We start from the raw sequence: 21,644 nt of genomic DNA on the forward strand, positions 1-21,644 counted from the left end.
GTCTTCCCATTTATGCATATCTTGTTTAGTTTCTTTCAGGAATGTTTGTAGGGGTAAAATATTTTTAATTTTAATCCTCTGTTTCATTATCAGTGTCAAGAATGAAGCAATATCTATTTAAGATAATGGGGATCAGCATTATTTTACTTCATTATTTTATTTGTGACTTAAGGGTGTATATAAGGTTGTTGGGTACCTAGGTTCATATCTTCTTATCTAGAAGTCTCAAAACTATTTTTTAAGATAATTCCATAATTCAGACTTTTAAACCAGTGCTCTTTCCTAATTGCTATTTTATATAAACCACTGGCTTTTAAATTCTCTAAAATTTGTGAGTTATTTTATGGTGCTTTTCCCCTTTAAGTTTAGTAATATAAAGAACATAGGAATACATTATTATTCTGACATCTGGAAATGGGAAGGAAGTCTTTAATGACCCCTTTCCCCAGTGTTGGTTCCACCACTCAGCAATCCTTTATTAAGTTTGTTTTTCCAGATGAAGTTACAATTTATTTCTATTGATTTATTCAAGATTGTGATAGTTTAAATATTCTATTTTTCCAAATAAAACAGAGCCCTTCTGTTTAAATGGATTTTATTTTGCACTATTTACTATATATTCAATTTAGATGTGCTCACTATTATGCTAGCACTTTGAATGTATAAAGGGGATATTGGATGTGTTCAATGCGCTCAGTGAGCTTTCAGTCACAGAGAAATGAGGCTCGCACACAAAATGAGAAAGCAGTATAATAGTTATTGTTACCAGTTACCAAAATAAAATCAGTGAACACGTTAGTGTTGTAGCAGTAATTATTGTGGCGTTAAGAGATCACAGGTGTTTTAGTGAAAAAATTTCATCTTGGGGTCAACCTTGACAAATGGGAAAATTGAAAAATAGGAGGTCATTCCAGGTACGGAAAAAACAGAAGCAAATGGAAAACCACCAATAGTGTTTGTTCTGGGAATAGTATACAGAGACCAACTTGATTCTAGTGCATAATTTATGTTGGAAACAATGTCGGCAATTTTTATATACACATTCAGACTCTTGTTTCTAAAGCACTGATCATTTTATATGCAACCCCAAAGCATTGTGGAAACTAAGACTTTTGAGTGGGGTTTGCGCAAGAGGAAAGTAATTTTAGGAACTTTATCATCACTATTAGATTGAAGATGAATTCTCATCTTTAAACATACCAGTTAATCATGGGTCTCTAGAAAATGTTGCTGAGATGCTTTCTTGTGAATGTGTGGTCTGTTCTCAAGAACATGGATGTGTATGCGTGGGTGGGAAGGTGGTGTGTAGTAGTAACACCACAGAATTCACTTTGTTTTCATGTCTTACATTTGGATAAATTTATTGATGAGATTCTCATTCCTATAGTATAAAAAGAAAATATTTTGCAGTATATATCATAATTGAAAGCCTTTACAGTGGAGAATTTTATGGCTATGTTCTGAGAAACAGGATGGACTTTCAGGTTTTTTTATAAGCATACTGATTTTGATGTGCTTGGCTTCCTAAAATGTTTTATGGTGGACTTAGAATGTTAATATTTAGATTAAAGAAAATTTTGTATTATTTTACTAAAGCCTTTAATTGTGTGATCACAAAGCAGAATAACTGAACATTACTATATTAGCTCTTTATCAGAGAGTAAAATTATGCTTTATTTGGAAAGTTTTGCCTAGGTATGAGACTATATTCCTATTTCTGAGGCTAAGTAAAAATATAGTAGCTGCCTTAATAGAAAGAAAACAGAGTTCCTGCTTCATAATGAATAATGTATGAATGATAAAAGAAAAGTGAGAGATCCCTGGAAATATTTAGCTTTTCAAAGTTTTTGGAACATATGCCTTAAATGCTTTAGGGATCCAGTGGAAGCCCGGAAAGACAAACAGTTGAAAGTTTCTTGGACTTATCCTTTCACTTCATAATATGTCTTAAATGTGGGTATTTATATAAAAACATACCTTTTAAATGGTACTCTAGTATAAACTGCGGGGATTTTGTAATGCTGTTCAAATATTTTCACATTACTTTGTTTTGAACTTAGAGATTCACTCTTACTTTTTGCTCGTTGTTATATGTAAGGTTTTTTGAACATCTTTGCTTAAAACATAAGTTCCTTCATAGTAGGATACAAAATTAATATTAAATACTTAAGCTCCTTTAGACATTGTTGAGACAGATTATAAGTATGTGTGTACTTTAGCTTATGTGCTGCATTGATAGTGGTTAAATGTATGACCCTACAGGCAATCTTTTTAAGCAGATAAAACTGTTAGGATGTTTTCCCAGGATGATGGGATTGCCCTCCAAGCGTATCTCTTCAATGCGGTCCCGAATATAACTGGTGTCATTAGCCTTGCAGAATGTATCATCTGTAATTGAAGTTATGTTGTTAAACTAGAAAATAAAAGGGAAAAATTGTTTAGAAACCCGAAATCATTCTTTTGTATGTTGTGTAATGAGATCTCACAGAATATTTTATCTAAAAAGTGATTTTTAAAATATTGTACATACTGTGCATATATCTTCATGGTAATAAAAACCCTTGCTGAGCAATCTGAGCCTCCCTTTTTAAAGTCTACAGTATTACTTTGGAAGAACAGACTACTGGCTATTTCTAAGAGCAAAACCCATATAACAGAAATTTCTGAGTATAAATAAGATTATAATAGCTGGATAAAGTATCCTATTCTAGAGTGTCAACTCAAAATGGGTACTGTTTCCTTAAATATACTTTAAAGAAATAAAAAGAACAAATGGGAATTCTTATGATGGTAAAAGACCACTTTTAGTTTATTTTTATTCCCTTTTCACTTTTCTATTACCCTAAGTTGATGTTGGACAATAAGGTCAGCTGGGAAGTCTCCAAAAGCAAGTGTTTACTGCTATTTGGAGAAAGAAACATAAACCAGAGGTCTTAGTGTCCCCTAACTTCAAATCCACATGTCAGGTTAACTAGGAGATGCCAAGTGCACACCTGGAGACAAATCCTACTATAAGAGCAGACCTCACACCTCTTGTTACTGGTCCTTTGGTTGTACTCTGGATAGAACTAGGGCTTCTGGGCAGGAGAGAGCATTTGGCTAAATATTAATACTTTTGATGGGCAAAATTTACATGTAAATAAGTGATCTTCCTAATGAATCGTAAGATTGACCCATAATAATTTGAATTAAAGTCAGATAATGTGAAAGGAGCAATCATACCTGAAGATGAATTACACGCAGACTTTCTGGTAAATTAAGAGGCACAGATTCCAGGGCATTGTGGTCCAAGTAGAGGAAGGAGAGGTTATTCAATTTCTGTAAGGAAAAGGTGCTTTTGCTTAAGTGTTATTGAACTCATTGCATTTCTTCACATGATTCAAGCTATATACACACATATACATATGTATAAATACATAGGTATAGATATAGACACATATCAATACTATTAATCATTGGTATGGTAGTTTTAGGTTTGTTGGGATTTTTTTGCTTGTTTTGTTGTTGTTGTTGTTGTTTGGTGTTTTTGGTTTTACAAGTAGTATATTTGGTCCTTTACGAAGGGCAGTAGAGCCCTGATGCATCCCCACATTTCTGTCCACTCATCTCACTTCTGAATACCATCATATTCAGCCTCAGCCCTCATGCCAATTTCTGGGGCCCTTTAAATTTCTCTTGGGAGCAGGTAATAAGGTTAATTCTTATGCAGGATTGTATTTGCATCCTGGTACTGCCATAACCTCTCTTGAACCTTCAGAACTTTCCATTTCAGCTCCACCAATTTGTAGTAAAATGAATATTCCTAAGAGATGTGTATGCTTGTTAGTAAGATGTCTCCCAAAGCAGTTTATTAAATACGTAGCTAAGTATGACTTTTTTATGCCCCAAGGACTCTACATTGGATTACTCTTCATGATCAGTAATCCATTATTGTGTATAATTTTATAATATGATTTCAAGATGTAGTTTCCCCTGACAATAATCTTTTACCTTACCTTTGATATGCATCCTGTGACAGAATTTGGTTTTTTTTTTTTTTTTTTTAGAATTAATTTGCTGTTATTTTAATCCTTTCTTAAGCATCCTACAATTCACCATATGGGCACCAAGCTCCTGTCTTCCCCAGTGGGCCTCTTTAACATGGATTAGAGTACCCTGATTTTACCAGTGGCTTTGGCAGCCTAGGGCATTAAGCAAAACTAGAAAATATCTGAGTTTATCATTTTCATGCCAACTTGTCATGAATCCCTTCTGTAATCCACGTGTAAAATCCAAAATATTCAAACATTCCTTTTGTGAAGAAATGTTGATTAGCTCCTGTAGGTCTTTTTTGTTTGTTTTGTTTTGTTTTATAAATTTATTTTATTTATTTATTTATTTATTTATTTTTGGCTGCATTGGGTCTTTGTTGCTGCACGTGGTCTTCCTTTAGTTGCAGCAAGCGGGGGCTACTCTTTGTTGCGGTGTGTGGGCTTCTCATTGTGGTGGCTTTTCTTCTGGAGCACGGGCTCTAGATGCACGGGCTTCAGCATTTGTGGCTCACGGGCTCTAGAGTGCAGGCTCAGTAGTTGTGGTGCATGGGCTTCGTTGCTCCACAGCATGTGGGATCTTCCCGGACCAGGGCTCGAACCCATGTCCCCTGCATTGGCAGATGGATTCTTAACCACTGTGCCACCAGTGAAGTCCCTACTCCTGTAGGTCTTTAACATGCCAGTTATTCAAAGGTTTACCTGCTCAAATTGCATATCTTCAAATTACAAGCATTTTTTTGTTTTTAAAGTGAGTCCAGTTTTTAAAAGTCCCCTAAGAGTCCCTTAACTTCTGAAGAACTGCTAGGAGTTGTCATAAGGAGCTACAAACCTTCCTTTTTAACGAGGTCTTCTGTTGCCAACAGTAGCGTGATTGTCTCATCCTTTTATCTGGGGTTTCTTCCAGGACTGGGAATGAGTACACCAGAGCTATGGAAGTCCTGGGCTGAGGTTGCTTCCCTGTAGACTCTGCATTTTGAGACAACCTGGCTATCTAAATCAGAGTAAATCACCTTGCCCTTTTCACGTGCATTTATTTTCTTGATTTACTAAATTAAGAAATATATGTAATTTTTACTACATACAGAATTTTGTATTAGGTGCCATCACAGAATTCAAAAGAATGTCTACCTACAGAATTCTATGGTCTAATACTTTTAAGTATTAAAAATAAAATTCAGTGTTTACTTTAGAACATGATTTTTTCTGGTGTTTGTAAATTACTAATATTGTAAGGAAAAAAGAAACACAGGAACACTCCCATTTTGAGGTTTTGCAGACTGTTGGTGCCATGAGAGTGCAAACCTTGTCTGTATAAATAAATATTGCTGTGTGAACAAGGGAAAAAGATGTGACACCAGGTAGTCCCATGAAACAAGATAAAGGTATTTTAAGTGAGGTACAGGCATAAACTAGACTGAATAAGCCTAGTAGTATCACTATTTATCATGTAAATAATATCTTCATTTATTACATTAAAATAGTTTTAAAACAAAATTCTAGACCATAGTTTCTTTTTCTTTTATCATGTTATTATTGGCTGTATAACTGATATTTTTATATTGTGCTCAGTCATACTATAAAATACTTACTTTGAAAGCATTTGCTTTGATTCCTCTACTCTTGATTTTGTTGTATTTTGCATTAAATAAAGTAAGCTTGGGAGGGAGAACTGGAAGTTTCAGTAGTTGATTTTCAGCTAGTGTAAGTTCTTCTAACAGCGAAAGTTTTGAAAAAGTACCATCTTCTATATCTTCAATCAAATTTCCCGTAAAATCAAGTCGCCTTAAGTTAGCTTGAAGGAAAAATATACAAAAAATAAGAAAATTTTTAAAAATATATGAAGTTAAATTCTTAATTGTCTGGACTGAGGAAAAGCATTTGTTTATCAAGTCATTCAAACGTCTTTTATTTTTAGTGCCTAGCAGAGTGTCTACAATTAGTAGCTCAGTAAGTTTTGTTGAACACTGAGCATCTACTCTGTGCTTGACACTGATGGTGTTTCTCACTGAAGTTCTAAAATCTCAGGTTTGGAAGGGAACTTAAAATTAATAGAGTCCTTCCATCCTTTTTTGTTTGAATTCTCAGTATGCTCAAGTAGTTTGAAAGAAACTCTTTGTTGCAAATTATGGAAAGTAAGCATTACATCTGATTGAATAAAATCATGTAAATATTTCTGGATTTTTTGCCAGCCTGTTGTATTGTGACTGTGGATATCTTATCTTAATCTCTCCACGCCTTATTGCTTGACAACAATAAAGGCAAAAATGTTCCCTAATTTATTACCGTAATGCATACTGAGAGAGAAATTCAATATGTGTATTTATGTGTGCATCACTTTTGTCCGTCTGGGATGATTAGAAAATATGGTCCCTTCTCACTATTCAAGGTGGTCATGTCTATAAAGTCAATGCAAATGCTGAATTAGTGAATATGGAACCATTGCTCCTAGGGAATATACAGGGTTAGAGCCTCTCATCACACATTTTCATCAGCCAGTCAGTAGAAAATGTTATGTGTGTTTCTTTTTAAACGCATCTTACTTAGTATATATTGTTGATACATTAACATTGAACTCACAGCCATCAGCACTGTAACTCACACTTAAAGATTACCTAACATGTGTTTTCTCTGTAAGGCACATCACAGCCTTCTTGCAGTTAGGAACACTAGACAGGATTTTAGCACTATACTTAGGGAGCACTTTAAACAGCAAAAAGCACAAAAATGTGAAAAATGTGGCACTAAGTAGACTGTAAACAGGATACTTGTTTACAGTATAAAAGCTGAAACAAAAGGCCAAGCATCTCATTCAGCCTATCCTGGATGGCTCAGATTTTTTGCCACTGTGCATATGTCTGCGAATGACCATGAAAGTGCCAGAAGTATTGATTTTGGGGGTTACAAATAAATGTTATCAAGTAGGTGAGTTTGAAAACATGGAATCCACAAAAGAGGAACAACTGTATTCAGTCAGTTGGGAGCTACTGGTGACAGCATGAATTCAGTTATGGCTAATCTTGTAAATGTATAGTGGGGCCAGTGTGCATTTCTTGGTGTGACTTTCTTCAGAAGCCCTTGACAGCATTGGAATCTAGAAAATTTATGACGGATTAGTGATCCAGACTTGGACTTCATACTGCAGAAGTAGGGGATTTTGGTGTGCTCATGGCAACACCCTCCTGGCAGCTGTTGTAAGCTTTGATTGGACACCAGAAGTCCAAGATTTTTAATGATCTGGGAAGGAGTTAAATGGTACTGCTCTCAGCATTAGTTCCGTATTAGAGTCATCTGAAGAGTTTGGTTGTGGTTAATGACAACACCTGGGCCTCTAAATTTAGAGACCTAAATTAGAATCTCTGGGGACTAGGACCTGGTATCAAAAATACTTTAATATGCAGCCAGATTTAAGAACCATGAGTTAAAGTAAGAAAAAGCAGTTTCTATGTTTTCATAGTGAAGGTAGAAAATAAAACATTGTCATTGGAGAAATATCCTGATTATATTTGTACTGCTGACTGGCTGAGGCAAATGGATCTTGAAATATTGGGGTTGAGAAGATATAGTTGCCCATATGTTAGATGGGCTGTCAACATAGACTCCGAAGTCACCAGTAAAGAAAGATGACAGGGAACATCTGAATGGAAAGGAGATTCACCAGTAAACCAGTGGATTTTTGTGAAGTGTGGTGGATACTTAAAATACCTCAACAGTCACTACCGTACATGTGATAGGCCACAGGTACCTAGAAACTTGTGTTTATATGAGTTAAATACTAACACGAGTTAACACTAATATCTTATTTAAAATTAACTTACGTATGTCTGCAAAATCTTTGGCAGTCAACTTTTTAATTTTGTTGAATCGTGCATAAAGATAGGCTGATTCCTTCGGCAAGGGTGGTACAGCATCAATGTCAACTTCTTCACAGTATACAGAGCCACTTAAACAAACACATAGCAGGCATGTGGGCATTTCTAAATTGGGAAACAAAATCATAAAAATCAGTAGTTTAAAAATATTTGACCTCTAGTGTTAAAATCCTTGCTATCATGAATGTTATTACCAATTTGAAAAGATCCTTTACAGAATTACGGGTGATAACAGGAAAGACGTTATGGCCATGATAGCTAGTAATCTATATTGTATCTGATAACTCACCAGAATTTTATTTTAAATTCTGTAATCCACAATCTCTTTTATTCTCCTCTCTGTTTTAGCAGTGATCATTTAATTGCTGAATTGATTGACAGTTACATTTTTTCATTGGAGTATCAAAAATCATAAAGCAGGACTTAAGGTAAATATTAGCTTGATTTATCACTTGGAGTGGTGCAAACACATTTCTAATGAGTTTAGAAACCACTTAGTTAAATAAGCAAACTATTAACTTAAAAATTGGAGTCATCATGGGCACTGTTAGAGTCCCTATTGTACCCTACGTCATTCATTGCATTTACTTGTCATGCATCTTTCATCTCCTTCAACCTGCAGCAGTTCCTTAGTCTTTGTTTTTCATACCTTTTACTGTTTAGGAAATTTTTGAATTTTTTAAAACTTTTATTTTCAGGGCATTTATTTTGCAGAATGTCTTTCAATTAGGGTTTATATGAGGTTCCTCGTTTTTTGGCAGGAATACCATGGAAATAATGTTACATCCTCAGTGTCATGTATCTGTCTCATTCCTTATGATGCTGTCTTCGGTCACTTGGTTCAGTTAGTATCTGCCATGGTTCTCACTCTGTAAAATTACTGTTTTCACTTTGTAATTTGTACCTTCTAGAGGAGTACTTTGAGATTCTAAACATCAGGTTTGTCATCAAACTTTCACCCTCTAGTTTTATCATCTGTTGAAGATTCTTACTTGAATCATTTATTACTAGGATAATTGCCAATTATTTTCTAATTCCATCATTTCTTCTACATTTGTTAGTTGGCATTCTGATATAAGGTGGACCATTCCCTTCTTATTTGTTTATTTCTGTCAGTATGAACTTATGAATTCCTCATTCCATGGGGAATGTATCCCATAATACGTTACTGTCTTATTTATTTTGATAATCACATTGTCACAGATTAGTCAGTGAGAACTCTTAAGCTCTGTTTATCCTCCCACAGCCTTTTTATGGTTCCATGATATACAGTAAGTTGCACATATTTAATTTGTATAATTTATAAGTTTGGACATGTGTACATGCCCATGAAACCATCACCACAATCAAGATAATTAACATATCCATCACTCCAAAAGTTTCCTCATGCCCTTTGGTAATTTCTCCCTCCCAGCAACCACTAATCTCCTTTCTGTCATTATATGTTAGTTTGCATTTTTGAAACTTTTATATCAAAAGAATCATGCAGTATACACTCTTTTGTCTGGCTTCTTTCACTCTGCATAATTATTTTGAGATTCATCTGTTTTTGTATGTATCAGTAATTCATTCCTATTTATTACTGAGTTCATTCCAATTTATTCCATTGTCTCAATAAACACAATTTATACTGTCATCTCTTACGGACATTTGGGTTGTTTCAAGTTTTTGGCTATATCAAAGAAGGCTGCCATGAACATTTATGTATGGACTTAACGCTTTCATTTCTCTTGGATAAATACCTAAGAGTAGAATGGCTGGGTCTTATTATACGTATGTATTTTACATTTTGAAGAATGTCCTAAACTGTTTTACAAAGTGGTTGTGCCATTTTACATTCTCATTAGCAGTGTGTGAAAGTTCCAGTTGCTCCACATTCTTGTCAACATTTGGTATGTATGGTTGGACTTTTTTATTTTAGCCTTTCAAGTAAGGTTTGTTGTGGTATCGCGTGTTTTAATTTACATTTTCCTAATGACTAATGTGCTGAGCATCTTTTTATATACTTATTTGCCATCCACATATTTTTTTGTGGTGAAGTGTCTATTCATATCTTTTGCCTGTTTTTTTAAATAAGTTTTTGTATTATTATTTTTGAATTATAAAAGTATGTTCTGTAGATATAAATCATTTGTCAGATTTATGTTTTGGAAATATTTTCCTTCAGTCTGTGGCTTGTCTTTTTATTTCCTTATCAATGTCTTTTGAAGAGCAGACATTTGGGGCCTTCCCCAGCAGTCCAGTGATTAAGACTCCGCGCTTCCACTGCAGGGGGCACAGGTTCCATCCCTGGTTGGGGAACTAAGATCCCACATGCCGCATGGTGGGGCCAGAAAAAAAAAAAAGAAGAAGAGCAAACATTTTTTATTTTAATGAATAACAATTGATCCCTTTATATTGTCTGGATTTCAGTGAGCAGGTCTTGTACATCTTTTACACATTTATACCTATGTATTTTTTATATTTTGATTAATTTTAAAGATTAGTTGTCCCCACTGTTCTTTGAGAACTTACTTATTTTCTGGCATGCTAAGATGTCCCAGACCAATCTTGCCCTTTCCTTGCCCCAGGCCTGAAATCAGCTATTATTTCCAGGAGTACTGGTCCCTTTTAGTGGAGAATGGTATTTAGAAACCAACATTTGGGTGTGGATGTGCTCATTGCTCCTGGGATCTCATTGCTTCTGGGCTTTTTCAGCAAAGAGGCCTGGGAAATATATGTATTTTTATTTGGCGCTCTCTTCATATATAATACACATACATACACACGAGTATATGTATATAGACATGGACATAATAATACACAAGTACACACATGCAGACATATATACATGTATATATGTGTCATATGCTCATATGAAAACATAAACACATCATATGCATATTTTCACATACACACTCATACAGGGAGGCAAACATGTATATATCTATTTCTGTATCTCTGTATACAAACCAGGAGTTGATCCTGATATCTTTCATTCCACTCCATCTCCACAGTGTTCATTCTAGCCTTACCCCTTACCATATTTGTAACACCCTTCTCTGACAATGAGAAACCTGGCTCTCATGATCCACTGTGCATTTACTTTACTCAGTCCCAGAACACACATTAAGTAGTTTCATTATTGCTAACCTATAATACTATGGAAAACAAACCTACCCACTAGGATTTTAGTATTTGCCTATTTTATTTTGTCTTTAGCCTGAAAGTATACAGTCAAAATACTGTGTTTAAGGGTTACTTCGATTAGATTTTTCCCCCTGTAGTGTGGTATGTTATTGATTTGAAATGCAGTTAAGTTTCTATTTTTCTGTTTGTTTGCCAATTTGGGTTCTTTTTATCTTATCCTAGTTGGTTTTATTTATAAATGTATTTGTTTGTTTGCTTATGTGAATATAACATTCTAAAATCAAATCTACACAACAAGTGTATACTCCAAGAAGTTCTAACACCTTCCCCCAGTACCCCTAGTTACCATCTCCCCCTCCTTTCCACCCCTAGTCCCATCTGTAACCCATAGGTAACTAGTCTCAGTTTTTTAATTCCCCTTCTTGAATTTCTTTTCACAAAGTGGGCTGATGTATGTATATTCTCTTACATCCCCTTCATTCTTAGGTGAAAGACAGCATACTGTAGATACTCTATTGCATTTTTTTTTTCACATAATCTCTTCTGAAAATCACTCCATATTAGTTACAGAGATCATCCTCCTTCACTTTTACAACTGCACAGTATTCCCCTGGGTGGACGTACCATACTTTATTCAACCACTCTTCAATGTATGGATAATTAGATTGTTTCCAATATTTTGCAATGCTTCAGAGATTTTGCATATGTGTTTTCTTACTTTTGGAGGTATATCTTTCGGGTGAATTCCTAGAAGTCAATTGCTGTGTCACAAAGTAAATGCATATTAGGTTTCGTTAGATATTACCAAATTCCTGTCCATTCTACCAATTTGTATTACCACCAGCAACGTATGTCAGTGTCTGATACCCTACACTTTTGCCAATGGAATATATTAATATATTTGTCAGATAGGTTAAAAAATTTTATCTCAACATAATTTAAACTTACATATGAGATTGAACACCTTTTATGTGTTTAAGGGTCATTTTTATATCATTTTGTGAATTGTCTGTTCATATCTTTTGCCCATTTTTCCAATGGATTTTTGATCAGTTTCTTTTTCCTGGATTTTTACTTGTTCTTTAGAAATTAGAGATATTAACTCTTTATCAGTGATATATATTACAAATATTTTTCTCAGTTTTTAGTTGCCTTTGGCTTCGCTTATGATGGTTTTTGCCATGCAGATGTTTCATTTATAGAGTCAAATTTATTGATCTTTTCTATATTATCGTCTCTGGATTTTGAGATACCCCACACCCAGGTTATCTTCTACTATTTGTATGGTTTCACTTTTTGCATTTAGACCCTAATTTATTTGGAGTTTTTCTGTGTAAGATAGGGATCTAATTGTATCCCTTGTCAGTTGACTACTTAGTTGTCCCAGCCCCAGTTTTTTAAAATATCATCTTTGCTTTAGTGATTAAAGATGTTACCTTTATTATTTACTAAATTTCTACATGTATTTCTTTCTGTCTGTGGACTTTCATTCATGCACCAGTATTACACTTATTTTAAGTATGCAGGCTTTAAAGTATGTTCTAATAGGTGATTTCATGCAGGTTTGATTTTCCTTCTGAACTTGAGGATCAGCCTTACCAGCTCTTTAAAGAAGTTCATTGTTGTAAATTTAGGGAGAACTGACATCTTTATGATATTAAATCATCCTATTCAAGAGCAAAGAATGTCCTTCCATTTCTTCAAGTCTACTTTCACTATGATACTTCTCAAATTTCTTAAGATATATTTTCTGGTTTTGTACATTTTAATTTTATTGTAGCAATATAGAGATTAGTGTGTGATTTTTTTTTTCATATTGTCATGTGAAGTAATGTTCTGTGATAGAGCAAGAATAAACCAAATAGAAACTAATAAGTAGGACTTTGTAATTTTATAAGTTTTCTATTGTTTTAATTGAAATGTACATTATAATTATTTATATCTATAACTATGTCTCTCTTCTGTGAGTTTCTTAAAGGCAAGAATTATATTTTATTTACTTTATACTCAGGCTACATAGTATTTGAAAATAACTGGTGTTTAACAAGTATTTCTTCAACTGATTTTATATAGACAGAAGCACACACTTTGTAGAGGCTAAACTTTGTTCTTGAATGTTCCTATTCCACGTTTCTCACTCATAATGTGGGATGGCAAATGATGAAAACTCACAATATATCTGTTTGACTTTATCATTAGAGATAAAATTCCACTGTTTGGATCTACTATATCCTGATGCAATTTCTGATTACTATAAGGAATAAAGTTCCATTATAAGCTATTTTTTAAAGCTCCTTTAAAAAAATTTGATGATAGAGTATTCATACTTACCATCATTTTCTTTCTTGGGGGATAATGGTTTTATACTCTCATCTTTTTGTAATTGAAAACCTTTCTCATCGGGTATTATTATCATAGTTTCTTTTTCCTATTGAAAAAATAAACATTTATTATCAGGTGTGACAAAGACCAATTTGGACTGTAAAACTGAGGGATTACAGACAACATTCTCCTATAAGTGTTCTGGTTGAACAGCCTCTCCCCTTTCCATTTGTCTATTAAATGTCGTTGAATTCTACTCCACTTCGCAAATATCTTGGTCCCTGCATTTATATTAAGTTAGAGAGACTCCTAAAGCAATGTGAAGAGAAGAAGCAGATAACTTTTTACTTACTACTTTTTAGGGACCAGGAGATTTTTGAAAGTATTCTTTAAACTGATTGATAGATTCAAATCAGCCATGTGAGCCAACGACTTGTTGTTATAGTGGGCCTTTTTTCTCCCTGAGCTATAACTATATATACCTATATTATATATATGTGATAATAATAATACTAGCATATTAACGAACTCCATTGAAAGAAATTGTAGTGTTAACATTTGCTCATCTGTACTAAAAAAAAGAAAGAAGCAATTATAACTGTTCAGTCTTAAAATCTTTGTCATCTTATTTATAGTGGAGAACTTTTGAAGCAATCAACATTGTTATATATTTGGCTGCATTACTCATTTTCCATTTGTGTGTGTGTGTGTGTGTGTGAGAGAGAGAGGGAGAGAGAGACACACATACAGACACACGGTAGGCAGGCAACAGATACTTATGTGCTGTATTAACTTTTTCCTTTCCCAGTGTTCATTTCTGTGTGCCAGTAAAACCACAAGTAATTACTTAGCCCCCGTACAAGTAGAATATGAAGATGTGGTATGAAAGTCATCCCTGTAGACAATGACAGTTACAGTTACTTGGTAAAGTGATGGAGTCTGAATTGTTAAGACCGATTAAAAATTAAGCTATATTAAATAGTTTTCATTTTTTGATACTGTGTAGTTGACATATGTGAATTATTGTGAAATGCTGTAGATACAAAATAAGCAGTACTCTTTATTTCCTTGAACCACTTCTTCCTAAAACAATAAACCTTAAGCTGGTGATTCATTTTTATTTCTCCTAATACACATTTCTCCTATTTTATTTTAATATGCATATATAGGACATTATGTAATATTACTTAACATATAAATCTCAACTGGTCAGAGATCATCTTAAAGTTTAATTTTCTTTAAATTTTATGTTTTAAATTTTAGTTTTCCTTAAATCTTATGTTTTGGTTGCTATAGATACTGTTTGGTTGTCATGGATTCTATGTATTAATTTCGGAAGCATGCATACTTTAAAAATATCATCTTAGGACAGTTATTTTGAATTATTTTGAAGCATTTAATGTGCTTTTCCTTTCCTCTTACCTTATCAGACACATTCAGAAAAAACAAAAACATACATTTAAATGGGCGACTATTTTAGAAATTAAATTTAGAGTAGAAATAAAATACCTTAATACTTTTTCCATCCAGGGATTTATCCTCATAATCTCGGCTAAATAAGCTTTCTTCAAAATTATCTGTTCCATAATCATAGATAGTGCGTGAATCCTGCTGAGATGGTGGTGCTGGCTTTATCAGAGGCACAAACAGGAACAGGAGAAGTGTAGATTGCAGAGTCTTCATTTTAGCAAAAATGAAAGTGACTGGAAGTTAATAAGCTAGTGGCCTGCTGACTGTGGGACAATACTCCCTTTCTCCCTGGAAATAAAAACGTAGACCATTGAAGCAATATTTAAAAGCTTAGAGGACTTTTTGGCAGGGTATACGCAGTAGGGACCAGAGAACAAGTATTTAACCCTTAGTGATCTTTAATTAGATGCTAAACGTTTTTGTGTATCAGCCACATTCTGAAAAATAGTTTCAGAAAATGGTTTTGGTTCCTTTTCTATCAAATATCCAAGCAATGTTGATAATTTCAGTTTTTTAATAATTAGGTGCCTTGAACAAAGGTACTTGTTTGTAATTGAAGTCTTCTTAGGATACCTGTAATATAAACAGTTAAAATGAAGTCCCATGATCCTGTCTCATGTGAGTTAAAAAATATCATATTTCAACTTTGCTCCTTTATACACACTCTTGATTGTATTGGTATGAGCAGAAACAAGTTCCAGGAACAGTTTCAAAATTTAAATTTTAAATTTAACATTATGAAAAGTAGTCATTAACACTTACTTTTAAGTGGTACAGAATATGGGAAAAGCCATAATTTAAATTTTCTTAGTTTTATAATTTTTATAGATATCATTTCTTTTAGTTAATAGCATTTCTTTTAAAATTTAAACTATGAAAAATGCAAAAATAGTATTGCAGGCTAGAAAAAATATAGAACTTTAATCAAAGATTTAGAGGGAATGAAATGGGAAAGATTCTTTTAGGCTCACTGCTGGATTTTATCTGGTGGTGCACATTTTACACTTTTTCATAAGTAACTTCAGACAGAATCACTCATAGTTGCTGGTGCTGCATTGTAGATACCAGTTTGTCAAAAATCAATGGTTGAAAATTAAGAATTACATGGTTTTGTGACTTTTGCAACACCTTGTTCTTGCCTGCATGGACATTAAAGTTATGCAATGGTATACTTAAGTGCTTGTTAAAAAATAATTGTTCAAAGTAACTGAAACATAAAAAAATGAAAGGTGGCCTTTACATTTACTAAGATTGTTAGATGTCACATTTTAACAAATGATATTTAAAATAATATGTGAAAAAAGAGCCTACCGTTGTAGCTGTTTTGAAGTTTTTTGTGGTTTTCCTCAGTAGATGGTCATGGCTTGCATTAGCCCCAAGTGGGAGGGTGAATGAGAAAAGCTGTGGATTGATTTCAAACTGCTGAATAGAATTTCAGGGCCCAACAGCTTTAAAAGCAGTTTCCATGTGGTAGAGATCTTTGCCAACATTCTTTCTCTAGGATGAAATGTAGTGTGTTGTACTAGAGAACTGTGCTTAAAATATTTGTAACTGCTGTACTCAGATTGCTTCTACTGATTACCATAATTTTGTTATTTTTACCTTGTGTAATAAATACTCATGTTTTTGTGAATATTAGTTTATGAAGATGACATAGTTTAAAAATCATGCTTTTCATTTTAATGCTTTCCCAGGAGATAAAACATCTGCTTTTTGAACGAAATAAAACACCAAACTAAAGCATAATCTATGCTCTTAATTTTATGAAGAGTAAAAATGTTGTTCTAGTACTTTAATTAGTATATAGCTAAAAAGTTTCTGGTGTAGAAATTAGTTATAGCACAAATTATTTTTTAGTTTAGTCATTTGGGGTCCCTCTCCCCCTTTATTTTGTTACATATAACAAAAACTCAAGTGTCAGAATTAGCTTTTTAAAAATAAATTTTATTTATAATTTGGGGGTTGATAGTAAAATATATTTTTGTTTGCTAAATGAAGGAAGCTGTTTTAATTATTTTAATATTAAATTTGATTTTTTTAAGTTGAAGTGGTATTTAGATAACTGTGTGAACATCTTTAAAGATTTGTTTAAATTTTATCACTCTTTGGTACTTTTAGCAGTCAAGGTAACATTTCTTTCTCCTCTAAGCTAAAAATTCAATAAATATGGATATGGATAAATACTTTATTAAAAAGTAGAAAATGAAAGAATACTAATTTGTTCTCTTTTTCTATTCAAAATTGGCTTTAGAGTTTTTTGAATTAAAGCTTGGATAAACTAAGACTTGAATACTCATGTTTTTTTCTGAATGTGAATTATTTTAAATTTATTTGTGATATTCTCTGGTTTTGGTTGATGTAAATTGTCAATTTTATGGCCTTAAAATCTTTGAAAAGATCTAATAATGAAACAGCAGATATTGATTTGTTTTCTGTTGTGTGGCAGGTTTAATGGGATGTTGAGAAATGAACTGCATAGATGTTGAATAGATTTAGAGAATCTTAGAGATTCATGGTTTACTAATGAACACAGTTTGACACTTTGTACTAATGAAAATTATTTTGTGGATATAACATTTTTTTCTTGAAAAATTATGACCAGTAAATATAGTTTTATTGGCATTCATTTATTTAGTAGAAGTTTATTGAGTGCCACTTCTCTGCCAGTACTACAGAAAAATAAACTCAGACAAACAAAATTCATTTTCTCCCCTCAAAAAGGAAGGGTTTGTAAGTTAAGCAAGAAGGGCAGCAAACAAGCGACAGAATGCACAGTGAGAGACCTGCTACACAGAAATGTGCACAGAGTTCTGCAGTGGCCTGGGAAAGGGTGAAGCCACAGAGGCTGCACCATACTGACTTCTCTAGAGAAAATGAGGGGCGGGGGCGGGGGCGGGGGGGCAGGCCGAGGGAGAAGTGCTCTAGGAATGGGAGCAGCACACAGGTGGGGAGGGTAGATCATTAAGGAAATGGATAATTAGTTGTATATGGCTGGAGCTTGGAGGGAGAGAGAGAAGAGATGAGGTGGGTGGCGCATATTAAGAGATCAGACAGGGGACTAGAGGTCAGATTAAGGAGAGTCTTTTATACCTTGCTGAGGTGTTTGAGTTTTATTTGTAGCCAGTGAGAGACCACTGAGAGATTTTTAAGCCAGGGAGTGACATGATTCTATTTTCACTTTAGAAGTATCCCTCTAATGTTGCATTTCTGAAGAATATCACTGCTTATCTATTTTATTGGTTATTTATTACAAGTTTAATGGTCTAAAATAACACACATTTATTATCTCACAGTTTCTTTGTAGCAGTCATGCACCCATAATCATATATATGCCATCTCTTTGCAATATTGTGTTGGTTAGAAGCAAGTCAGAGGTCACATCCACACTTGAAGGGGAGATGACTACACAAGGTAAGATTCTAGAAATATTCAGAATTACACTGGAAAATATGTATGTTCCCACCCACAGTTAGCCAGACTTTAATGTTTGAGAGCACAGTCCCCAAAACCATCCTCATTTCTTATACCAACTGAAAGTTTGGGGGGTTCCCCAAACTACCCTCACATTTGATAATTTTCTAGGACTCATGGAACTCACTGGAAGCCATTCTATTCATGGTTATGGTTTATCACAGGGAAAGAATACACATAAACATCAGCCAGAGGAAGAGACGCATTGGACAGAGTCTATGAGGGTTCCAAGTGCAGAGCTTCCATTGTTCTCAGGATGCGTTACCCACCCGGCATTGATGTATGACAAGGAATATGGGTATTGCCAACCAGGAAAGCACTACTGAGCCTCACAGTTCAGTTTTTACTGGGACTTCATTACATACGCATGATCAATTGATTGAGTATCCCACATGGTTGAACTCTGCCCCCAGGTTGACTGATACTATATTACACATCCTAAATCACATGGTTGTCTTTCTGGCATGGCCAACCTAAGACTATTTGGTATGGCCCATCCCACCCTAAGATTGGATGTGTTAACCCCCATTCTAAACAGAGATAGAGATTACCTCCTAGAAGCTGACAGCAAAGCCCAAACCCCTCTTTGGGGTCAAATTCTTTACTACATAGTTTCCAGTACAAAATATGTTTCAAAGTTAGATTGTTTTCTACTCCAGAAAGAACTATTGTATCCTAGTAGAAAACTATTTAGCTTTCACTGAACAGTAATAAAAGATGAAAGCGAAGGCTCAAGAGCAGGCATTTATCCAAAATTGAGAGGGTTATCTCTGTGGAGTTTTTCTTGGTGACCCTGTCACTTTATCCTTGGTATCTTTATAGGGTTTTATATCTTTGAAGGTGTCCCAGAATTTTGCCTTGTGTAGTCATCTCCCCTTCAGTGTGGGAATGACCTCTGACTTGTTTCTAATGAACATTCTAGGGTTTTATGGGAAGTCTATGATTTGAATCTCCATCTCAAATCTCTGCCTGTGCCTGAAGCCTAGTTGTTTGGTCAAATGAGATAAAGATGCGAACCCAAGTACTTCCCAGACTAAAGGCTTAAGTTTAAAGGGAGGGGAATTATGACTCAATATAAAGAAGGGTTAATGTTAAAAATGTATCGTATTTGTGATTTTAATTTTTCTGAGTAGTACATAAGTCTACGTATAATAAATTTGCAACCTAAGCATGCAGTGACAGACATATCCATAAATGCCGTGCTATTTACTTGCTAGGCATACCAGGTTATACTTATTTAGTAAATTGGAACATGTAAGAAACTTTGGATTTTTAGCGGTTATGATTTAATTTTGTTTCCAGCTGCTGTTATTCTTTATTTCTAAGATTTAGAAAAGATGGATTTGGAATCAGGAAATTGGGGTTTTAGTTCTAGCTTTCCTTGGGTCATATGAATCCTTTGCTACAGTAAAAGTATACAGAAGAGACAGGTTTATTTCTTCTGTTTTTTTCCCCATGGAATTGGTTTAGTATGTTACATGATATGTATACATCTGCATTTTGGGTTAGTGGTTCCAACTTGAGGAATAAAGTAAAAATGTATAGTTTTCAGGTAATATTTAAACACATGCTAAACATTCTCAACCAGTATTATTGTAAGCAAATTTATTAAATATCCTTTATTTTTATTTCCTTTCTAATATGTTTGCTAATTAAGCTTGGGTTCATGGTATGATTTGGATTTATTTGTTAGTGGTCACAAACACACAGCCTCAGAGCTAATATAGCTAATACTTTGAAGTGTAATGAGAAAATTGATGAATTTTCATCTTTTTCTTTCCTGATATAAATATATCATCTGGTTTTGTTTGCAGCTCTGGTAGGAGGTAGAACTTTATTCTTCCATCCTCCTAGGGAAAGCATTGGTGGTTATTTGTTTTGTTTTCTTTTTAATGAGAAATACTTGGGGTAAGCATGAGTTCCTCTGGACATTTTTGAGTAACAAAAGATGGTTGTTAACCTGCCTCCTTACTTGGCCCTGCAGCTGGGGGACATTTTGTGACATGTTTATATATACATGCCTTTAAAGAGAGAGCAGAGGTGACCTCTTCTTCCTAATAGACAGGAAGAGTTTGACTACTCTAGCCAGAGGAGCCAGGCAGCCAAGTGCCTTTTGAGGGGTGGAGGGAACTCTGCTTCCCACCCTTGTAGGCCATCTAGAGGTGCTTTGGAAAGCTGAACCATCAAATAATGACTTGGAATATGTTTGTTGCGGGTATATGATTTAAGCTCCCTCCTCTCTCTCCCTAATGAAATCTTTAGTAAATTCTGTCTTGTTTACTAATCTTTTGTACAAGTGGAACCTTGCAAGGAACCTGAAAGATGCTAACTCCATTCTAGAGGGTCCCAGAGAGAGCGCCAAGGCATGCGAAGCACAGCTGATGGCTGGCGGCACATATATCCAGTGGGCTGCTGGGCTGGACATACTGCAGTAATTACTGCTTGTAGGGTACCTGTAACTGGCATGCAGTTTGTTAAATGCTTTGGTATGTACACTATCTCTGCTTGTCCTTGTAACAGCCCTGTGAGAACCACCTTCCTTATAGAAATGCAGAAAGGGAGGCTTCAAGAAGTAACTTACCGAGAGTCATCTTGCTTAGTTACAAGTGTGAAGTCAGGCTTCTACCAAGGTATATCTGATTTCAAATTCCTTGTTACGAACTGCTAAACTGTGCAGTTTTTTTCTTCACTAAGCCTATTCTTTCATTTGTCAATTTAGGAGGAGATAAAAATAGGTGCTCCAGAATTCTGAAAATTTGGAGGGTTTTAACTGTGCAAGAGTTGAAATAAGTAATTACCACATTTTTATATTAATCTCACCTTGGGACCTTGTTTTCTCCACTCTTGCCAATCAGTCCCTACTCACACATCAAAGTACCACCTCTTTGAAGCCTTCAACTGCTTCACATCCTGGCCAGAAATAAAGTCGGTATATCTGTGTTCACATCGTGTTTCAGTTACTGCCACATTGTATTTCTTTCTTCCTTTTGTTAGAGTGAGTTATTAGATCTTATTGTCTATGTTAAATTTTTAAATAACAACTTTATTGAAATAATTCACATCTCATGCAATTCACTTTTTTAAAGTGTACAATTCAATAGTTTTTAGTATTTCCAAACTTGTACAATCATCACTATAATCAATTTCAGAATATTTTCATCACCCCCAAAAGAAAGACTCTATCCATTGTCAGTCGCTCCCCAGTTTCCCTTTATTCTCCTGCCCCCCAAACCCAGGCAGCCAATAATCTTTCTGTCTCTATAGATTTGCCTCTTCTAGACATTTTATATAAATAGAATCATACAATAGGTGGTCTTCTGTGACTGACTTTTCACTAGCATAATGTCTTCAT

At 34.4% G+C, this 21,644-nt stretch overlaps 2 protein-coding genes across 5 annotated transcripts in view; one reads left to right on the forward strand and one right to left on the reverse strand.

Moving 5' to 3' along the window:
- The window catches only part of CENPP (centromere protein P), a 224,912-nt gene that overhangs the window by 65,570 nt on the left and 137,698 nt on the right, over positions 1-21,644 (forward strand). The gene's annotated exons all lie outside the window — the stretch shown is intronic.
- OGN (osteoglycin) lies at positions 579-16,260 on the reverse strand. Its single transcript, XM_059924407.1, has 7 exons — positions 16,133-16,260; positions 14,861-15,109; positions 13,361-13,457; positions 7,847-8,005; positions 5,621-5,823; positions 3,223-3,318; positions 579-2,413 (listed from the first exon to the last, which is right to left on the reverse strand). Exons 2-7 carry the CDS (start codon positions 15,032-15,034, stop codon positions 2,243-2,245), a joined length of 900 nt encoding a protein of 299 aa, XP_059780390.1. The 5' UTR covers positions 15,035-15,109; positions 16,133-16,260; the 3' UTR covers positions 579-2,242.

Source organism: Balaenoptera ricei, chromosome 6, assembly GCF_028023285.1.
Source record: "Balaenoptera ricei isolate mBalRic1 chromosome 6, mBalRic1.hap2, whole genome shotgun sequence".
Taxonomy (NCBI): Eukaryota; Metazoa; Chordata; class Mammalia; order Artiodactyla; family Balaenopteridae; genus Balaenoptera; species Balaenoptera ricei.

Excerpts from the sequence above, each read along its gene's own strand:
- OGN (XM_059924407.1), bottom strand. The coding sequence starts at position 15,034 with ATGAAGACTCTGCAATCTACACTTCTCCTGTTCCTGTTTGTGCCTCTG. Across the intron at positions 8,006-13,360 it reads CCCCAAGAAAGAAAATGATG|AAATGCCCACATGCCTGCTA; the intron begins GTAAGTATGAAT and ends TTCCCAATTTAG. Across the intron at positions 3,319-5,620 it reads TCAAAGCAAATGCTTTCAAA|AAATTGAATAACCTCTCCTT; the intron begins GTAAGTATTTTA and ends TTTTCCTTACAG.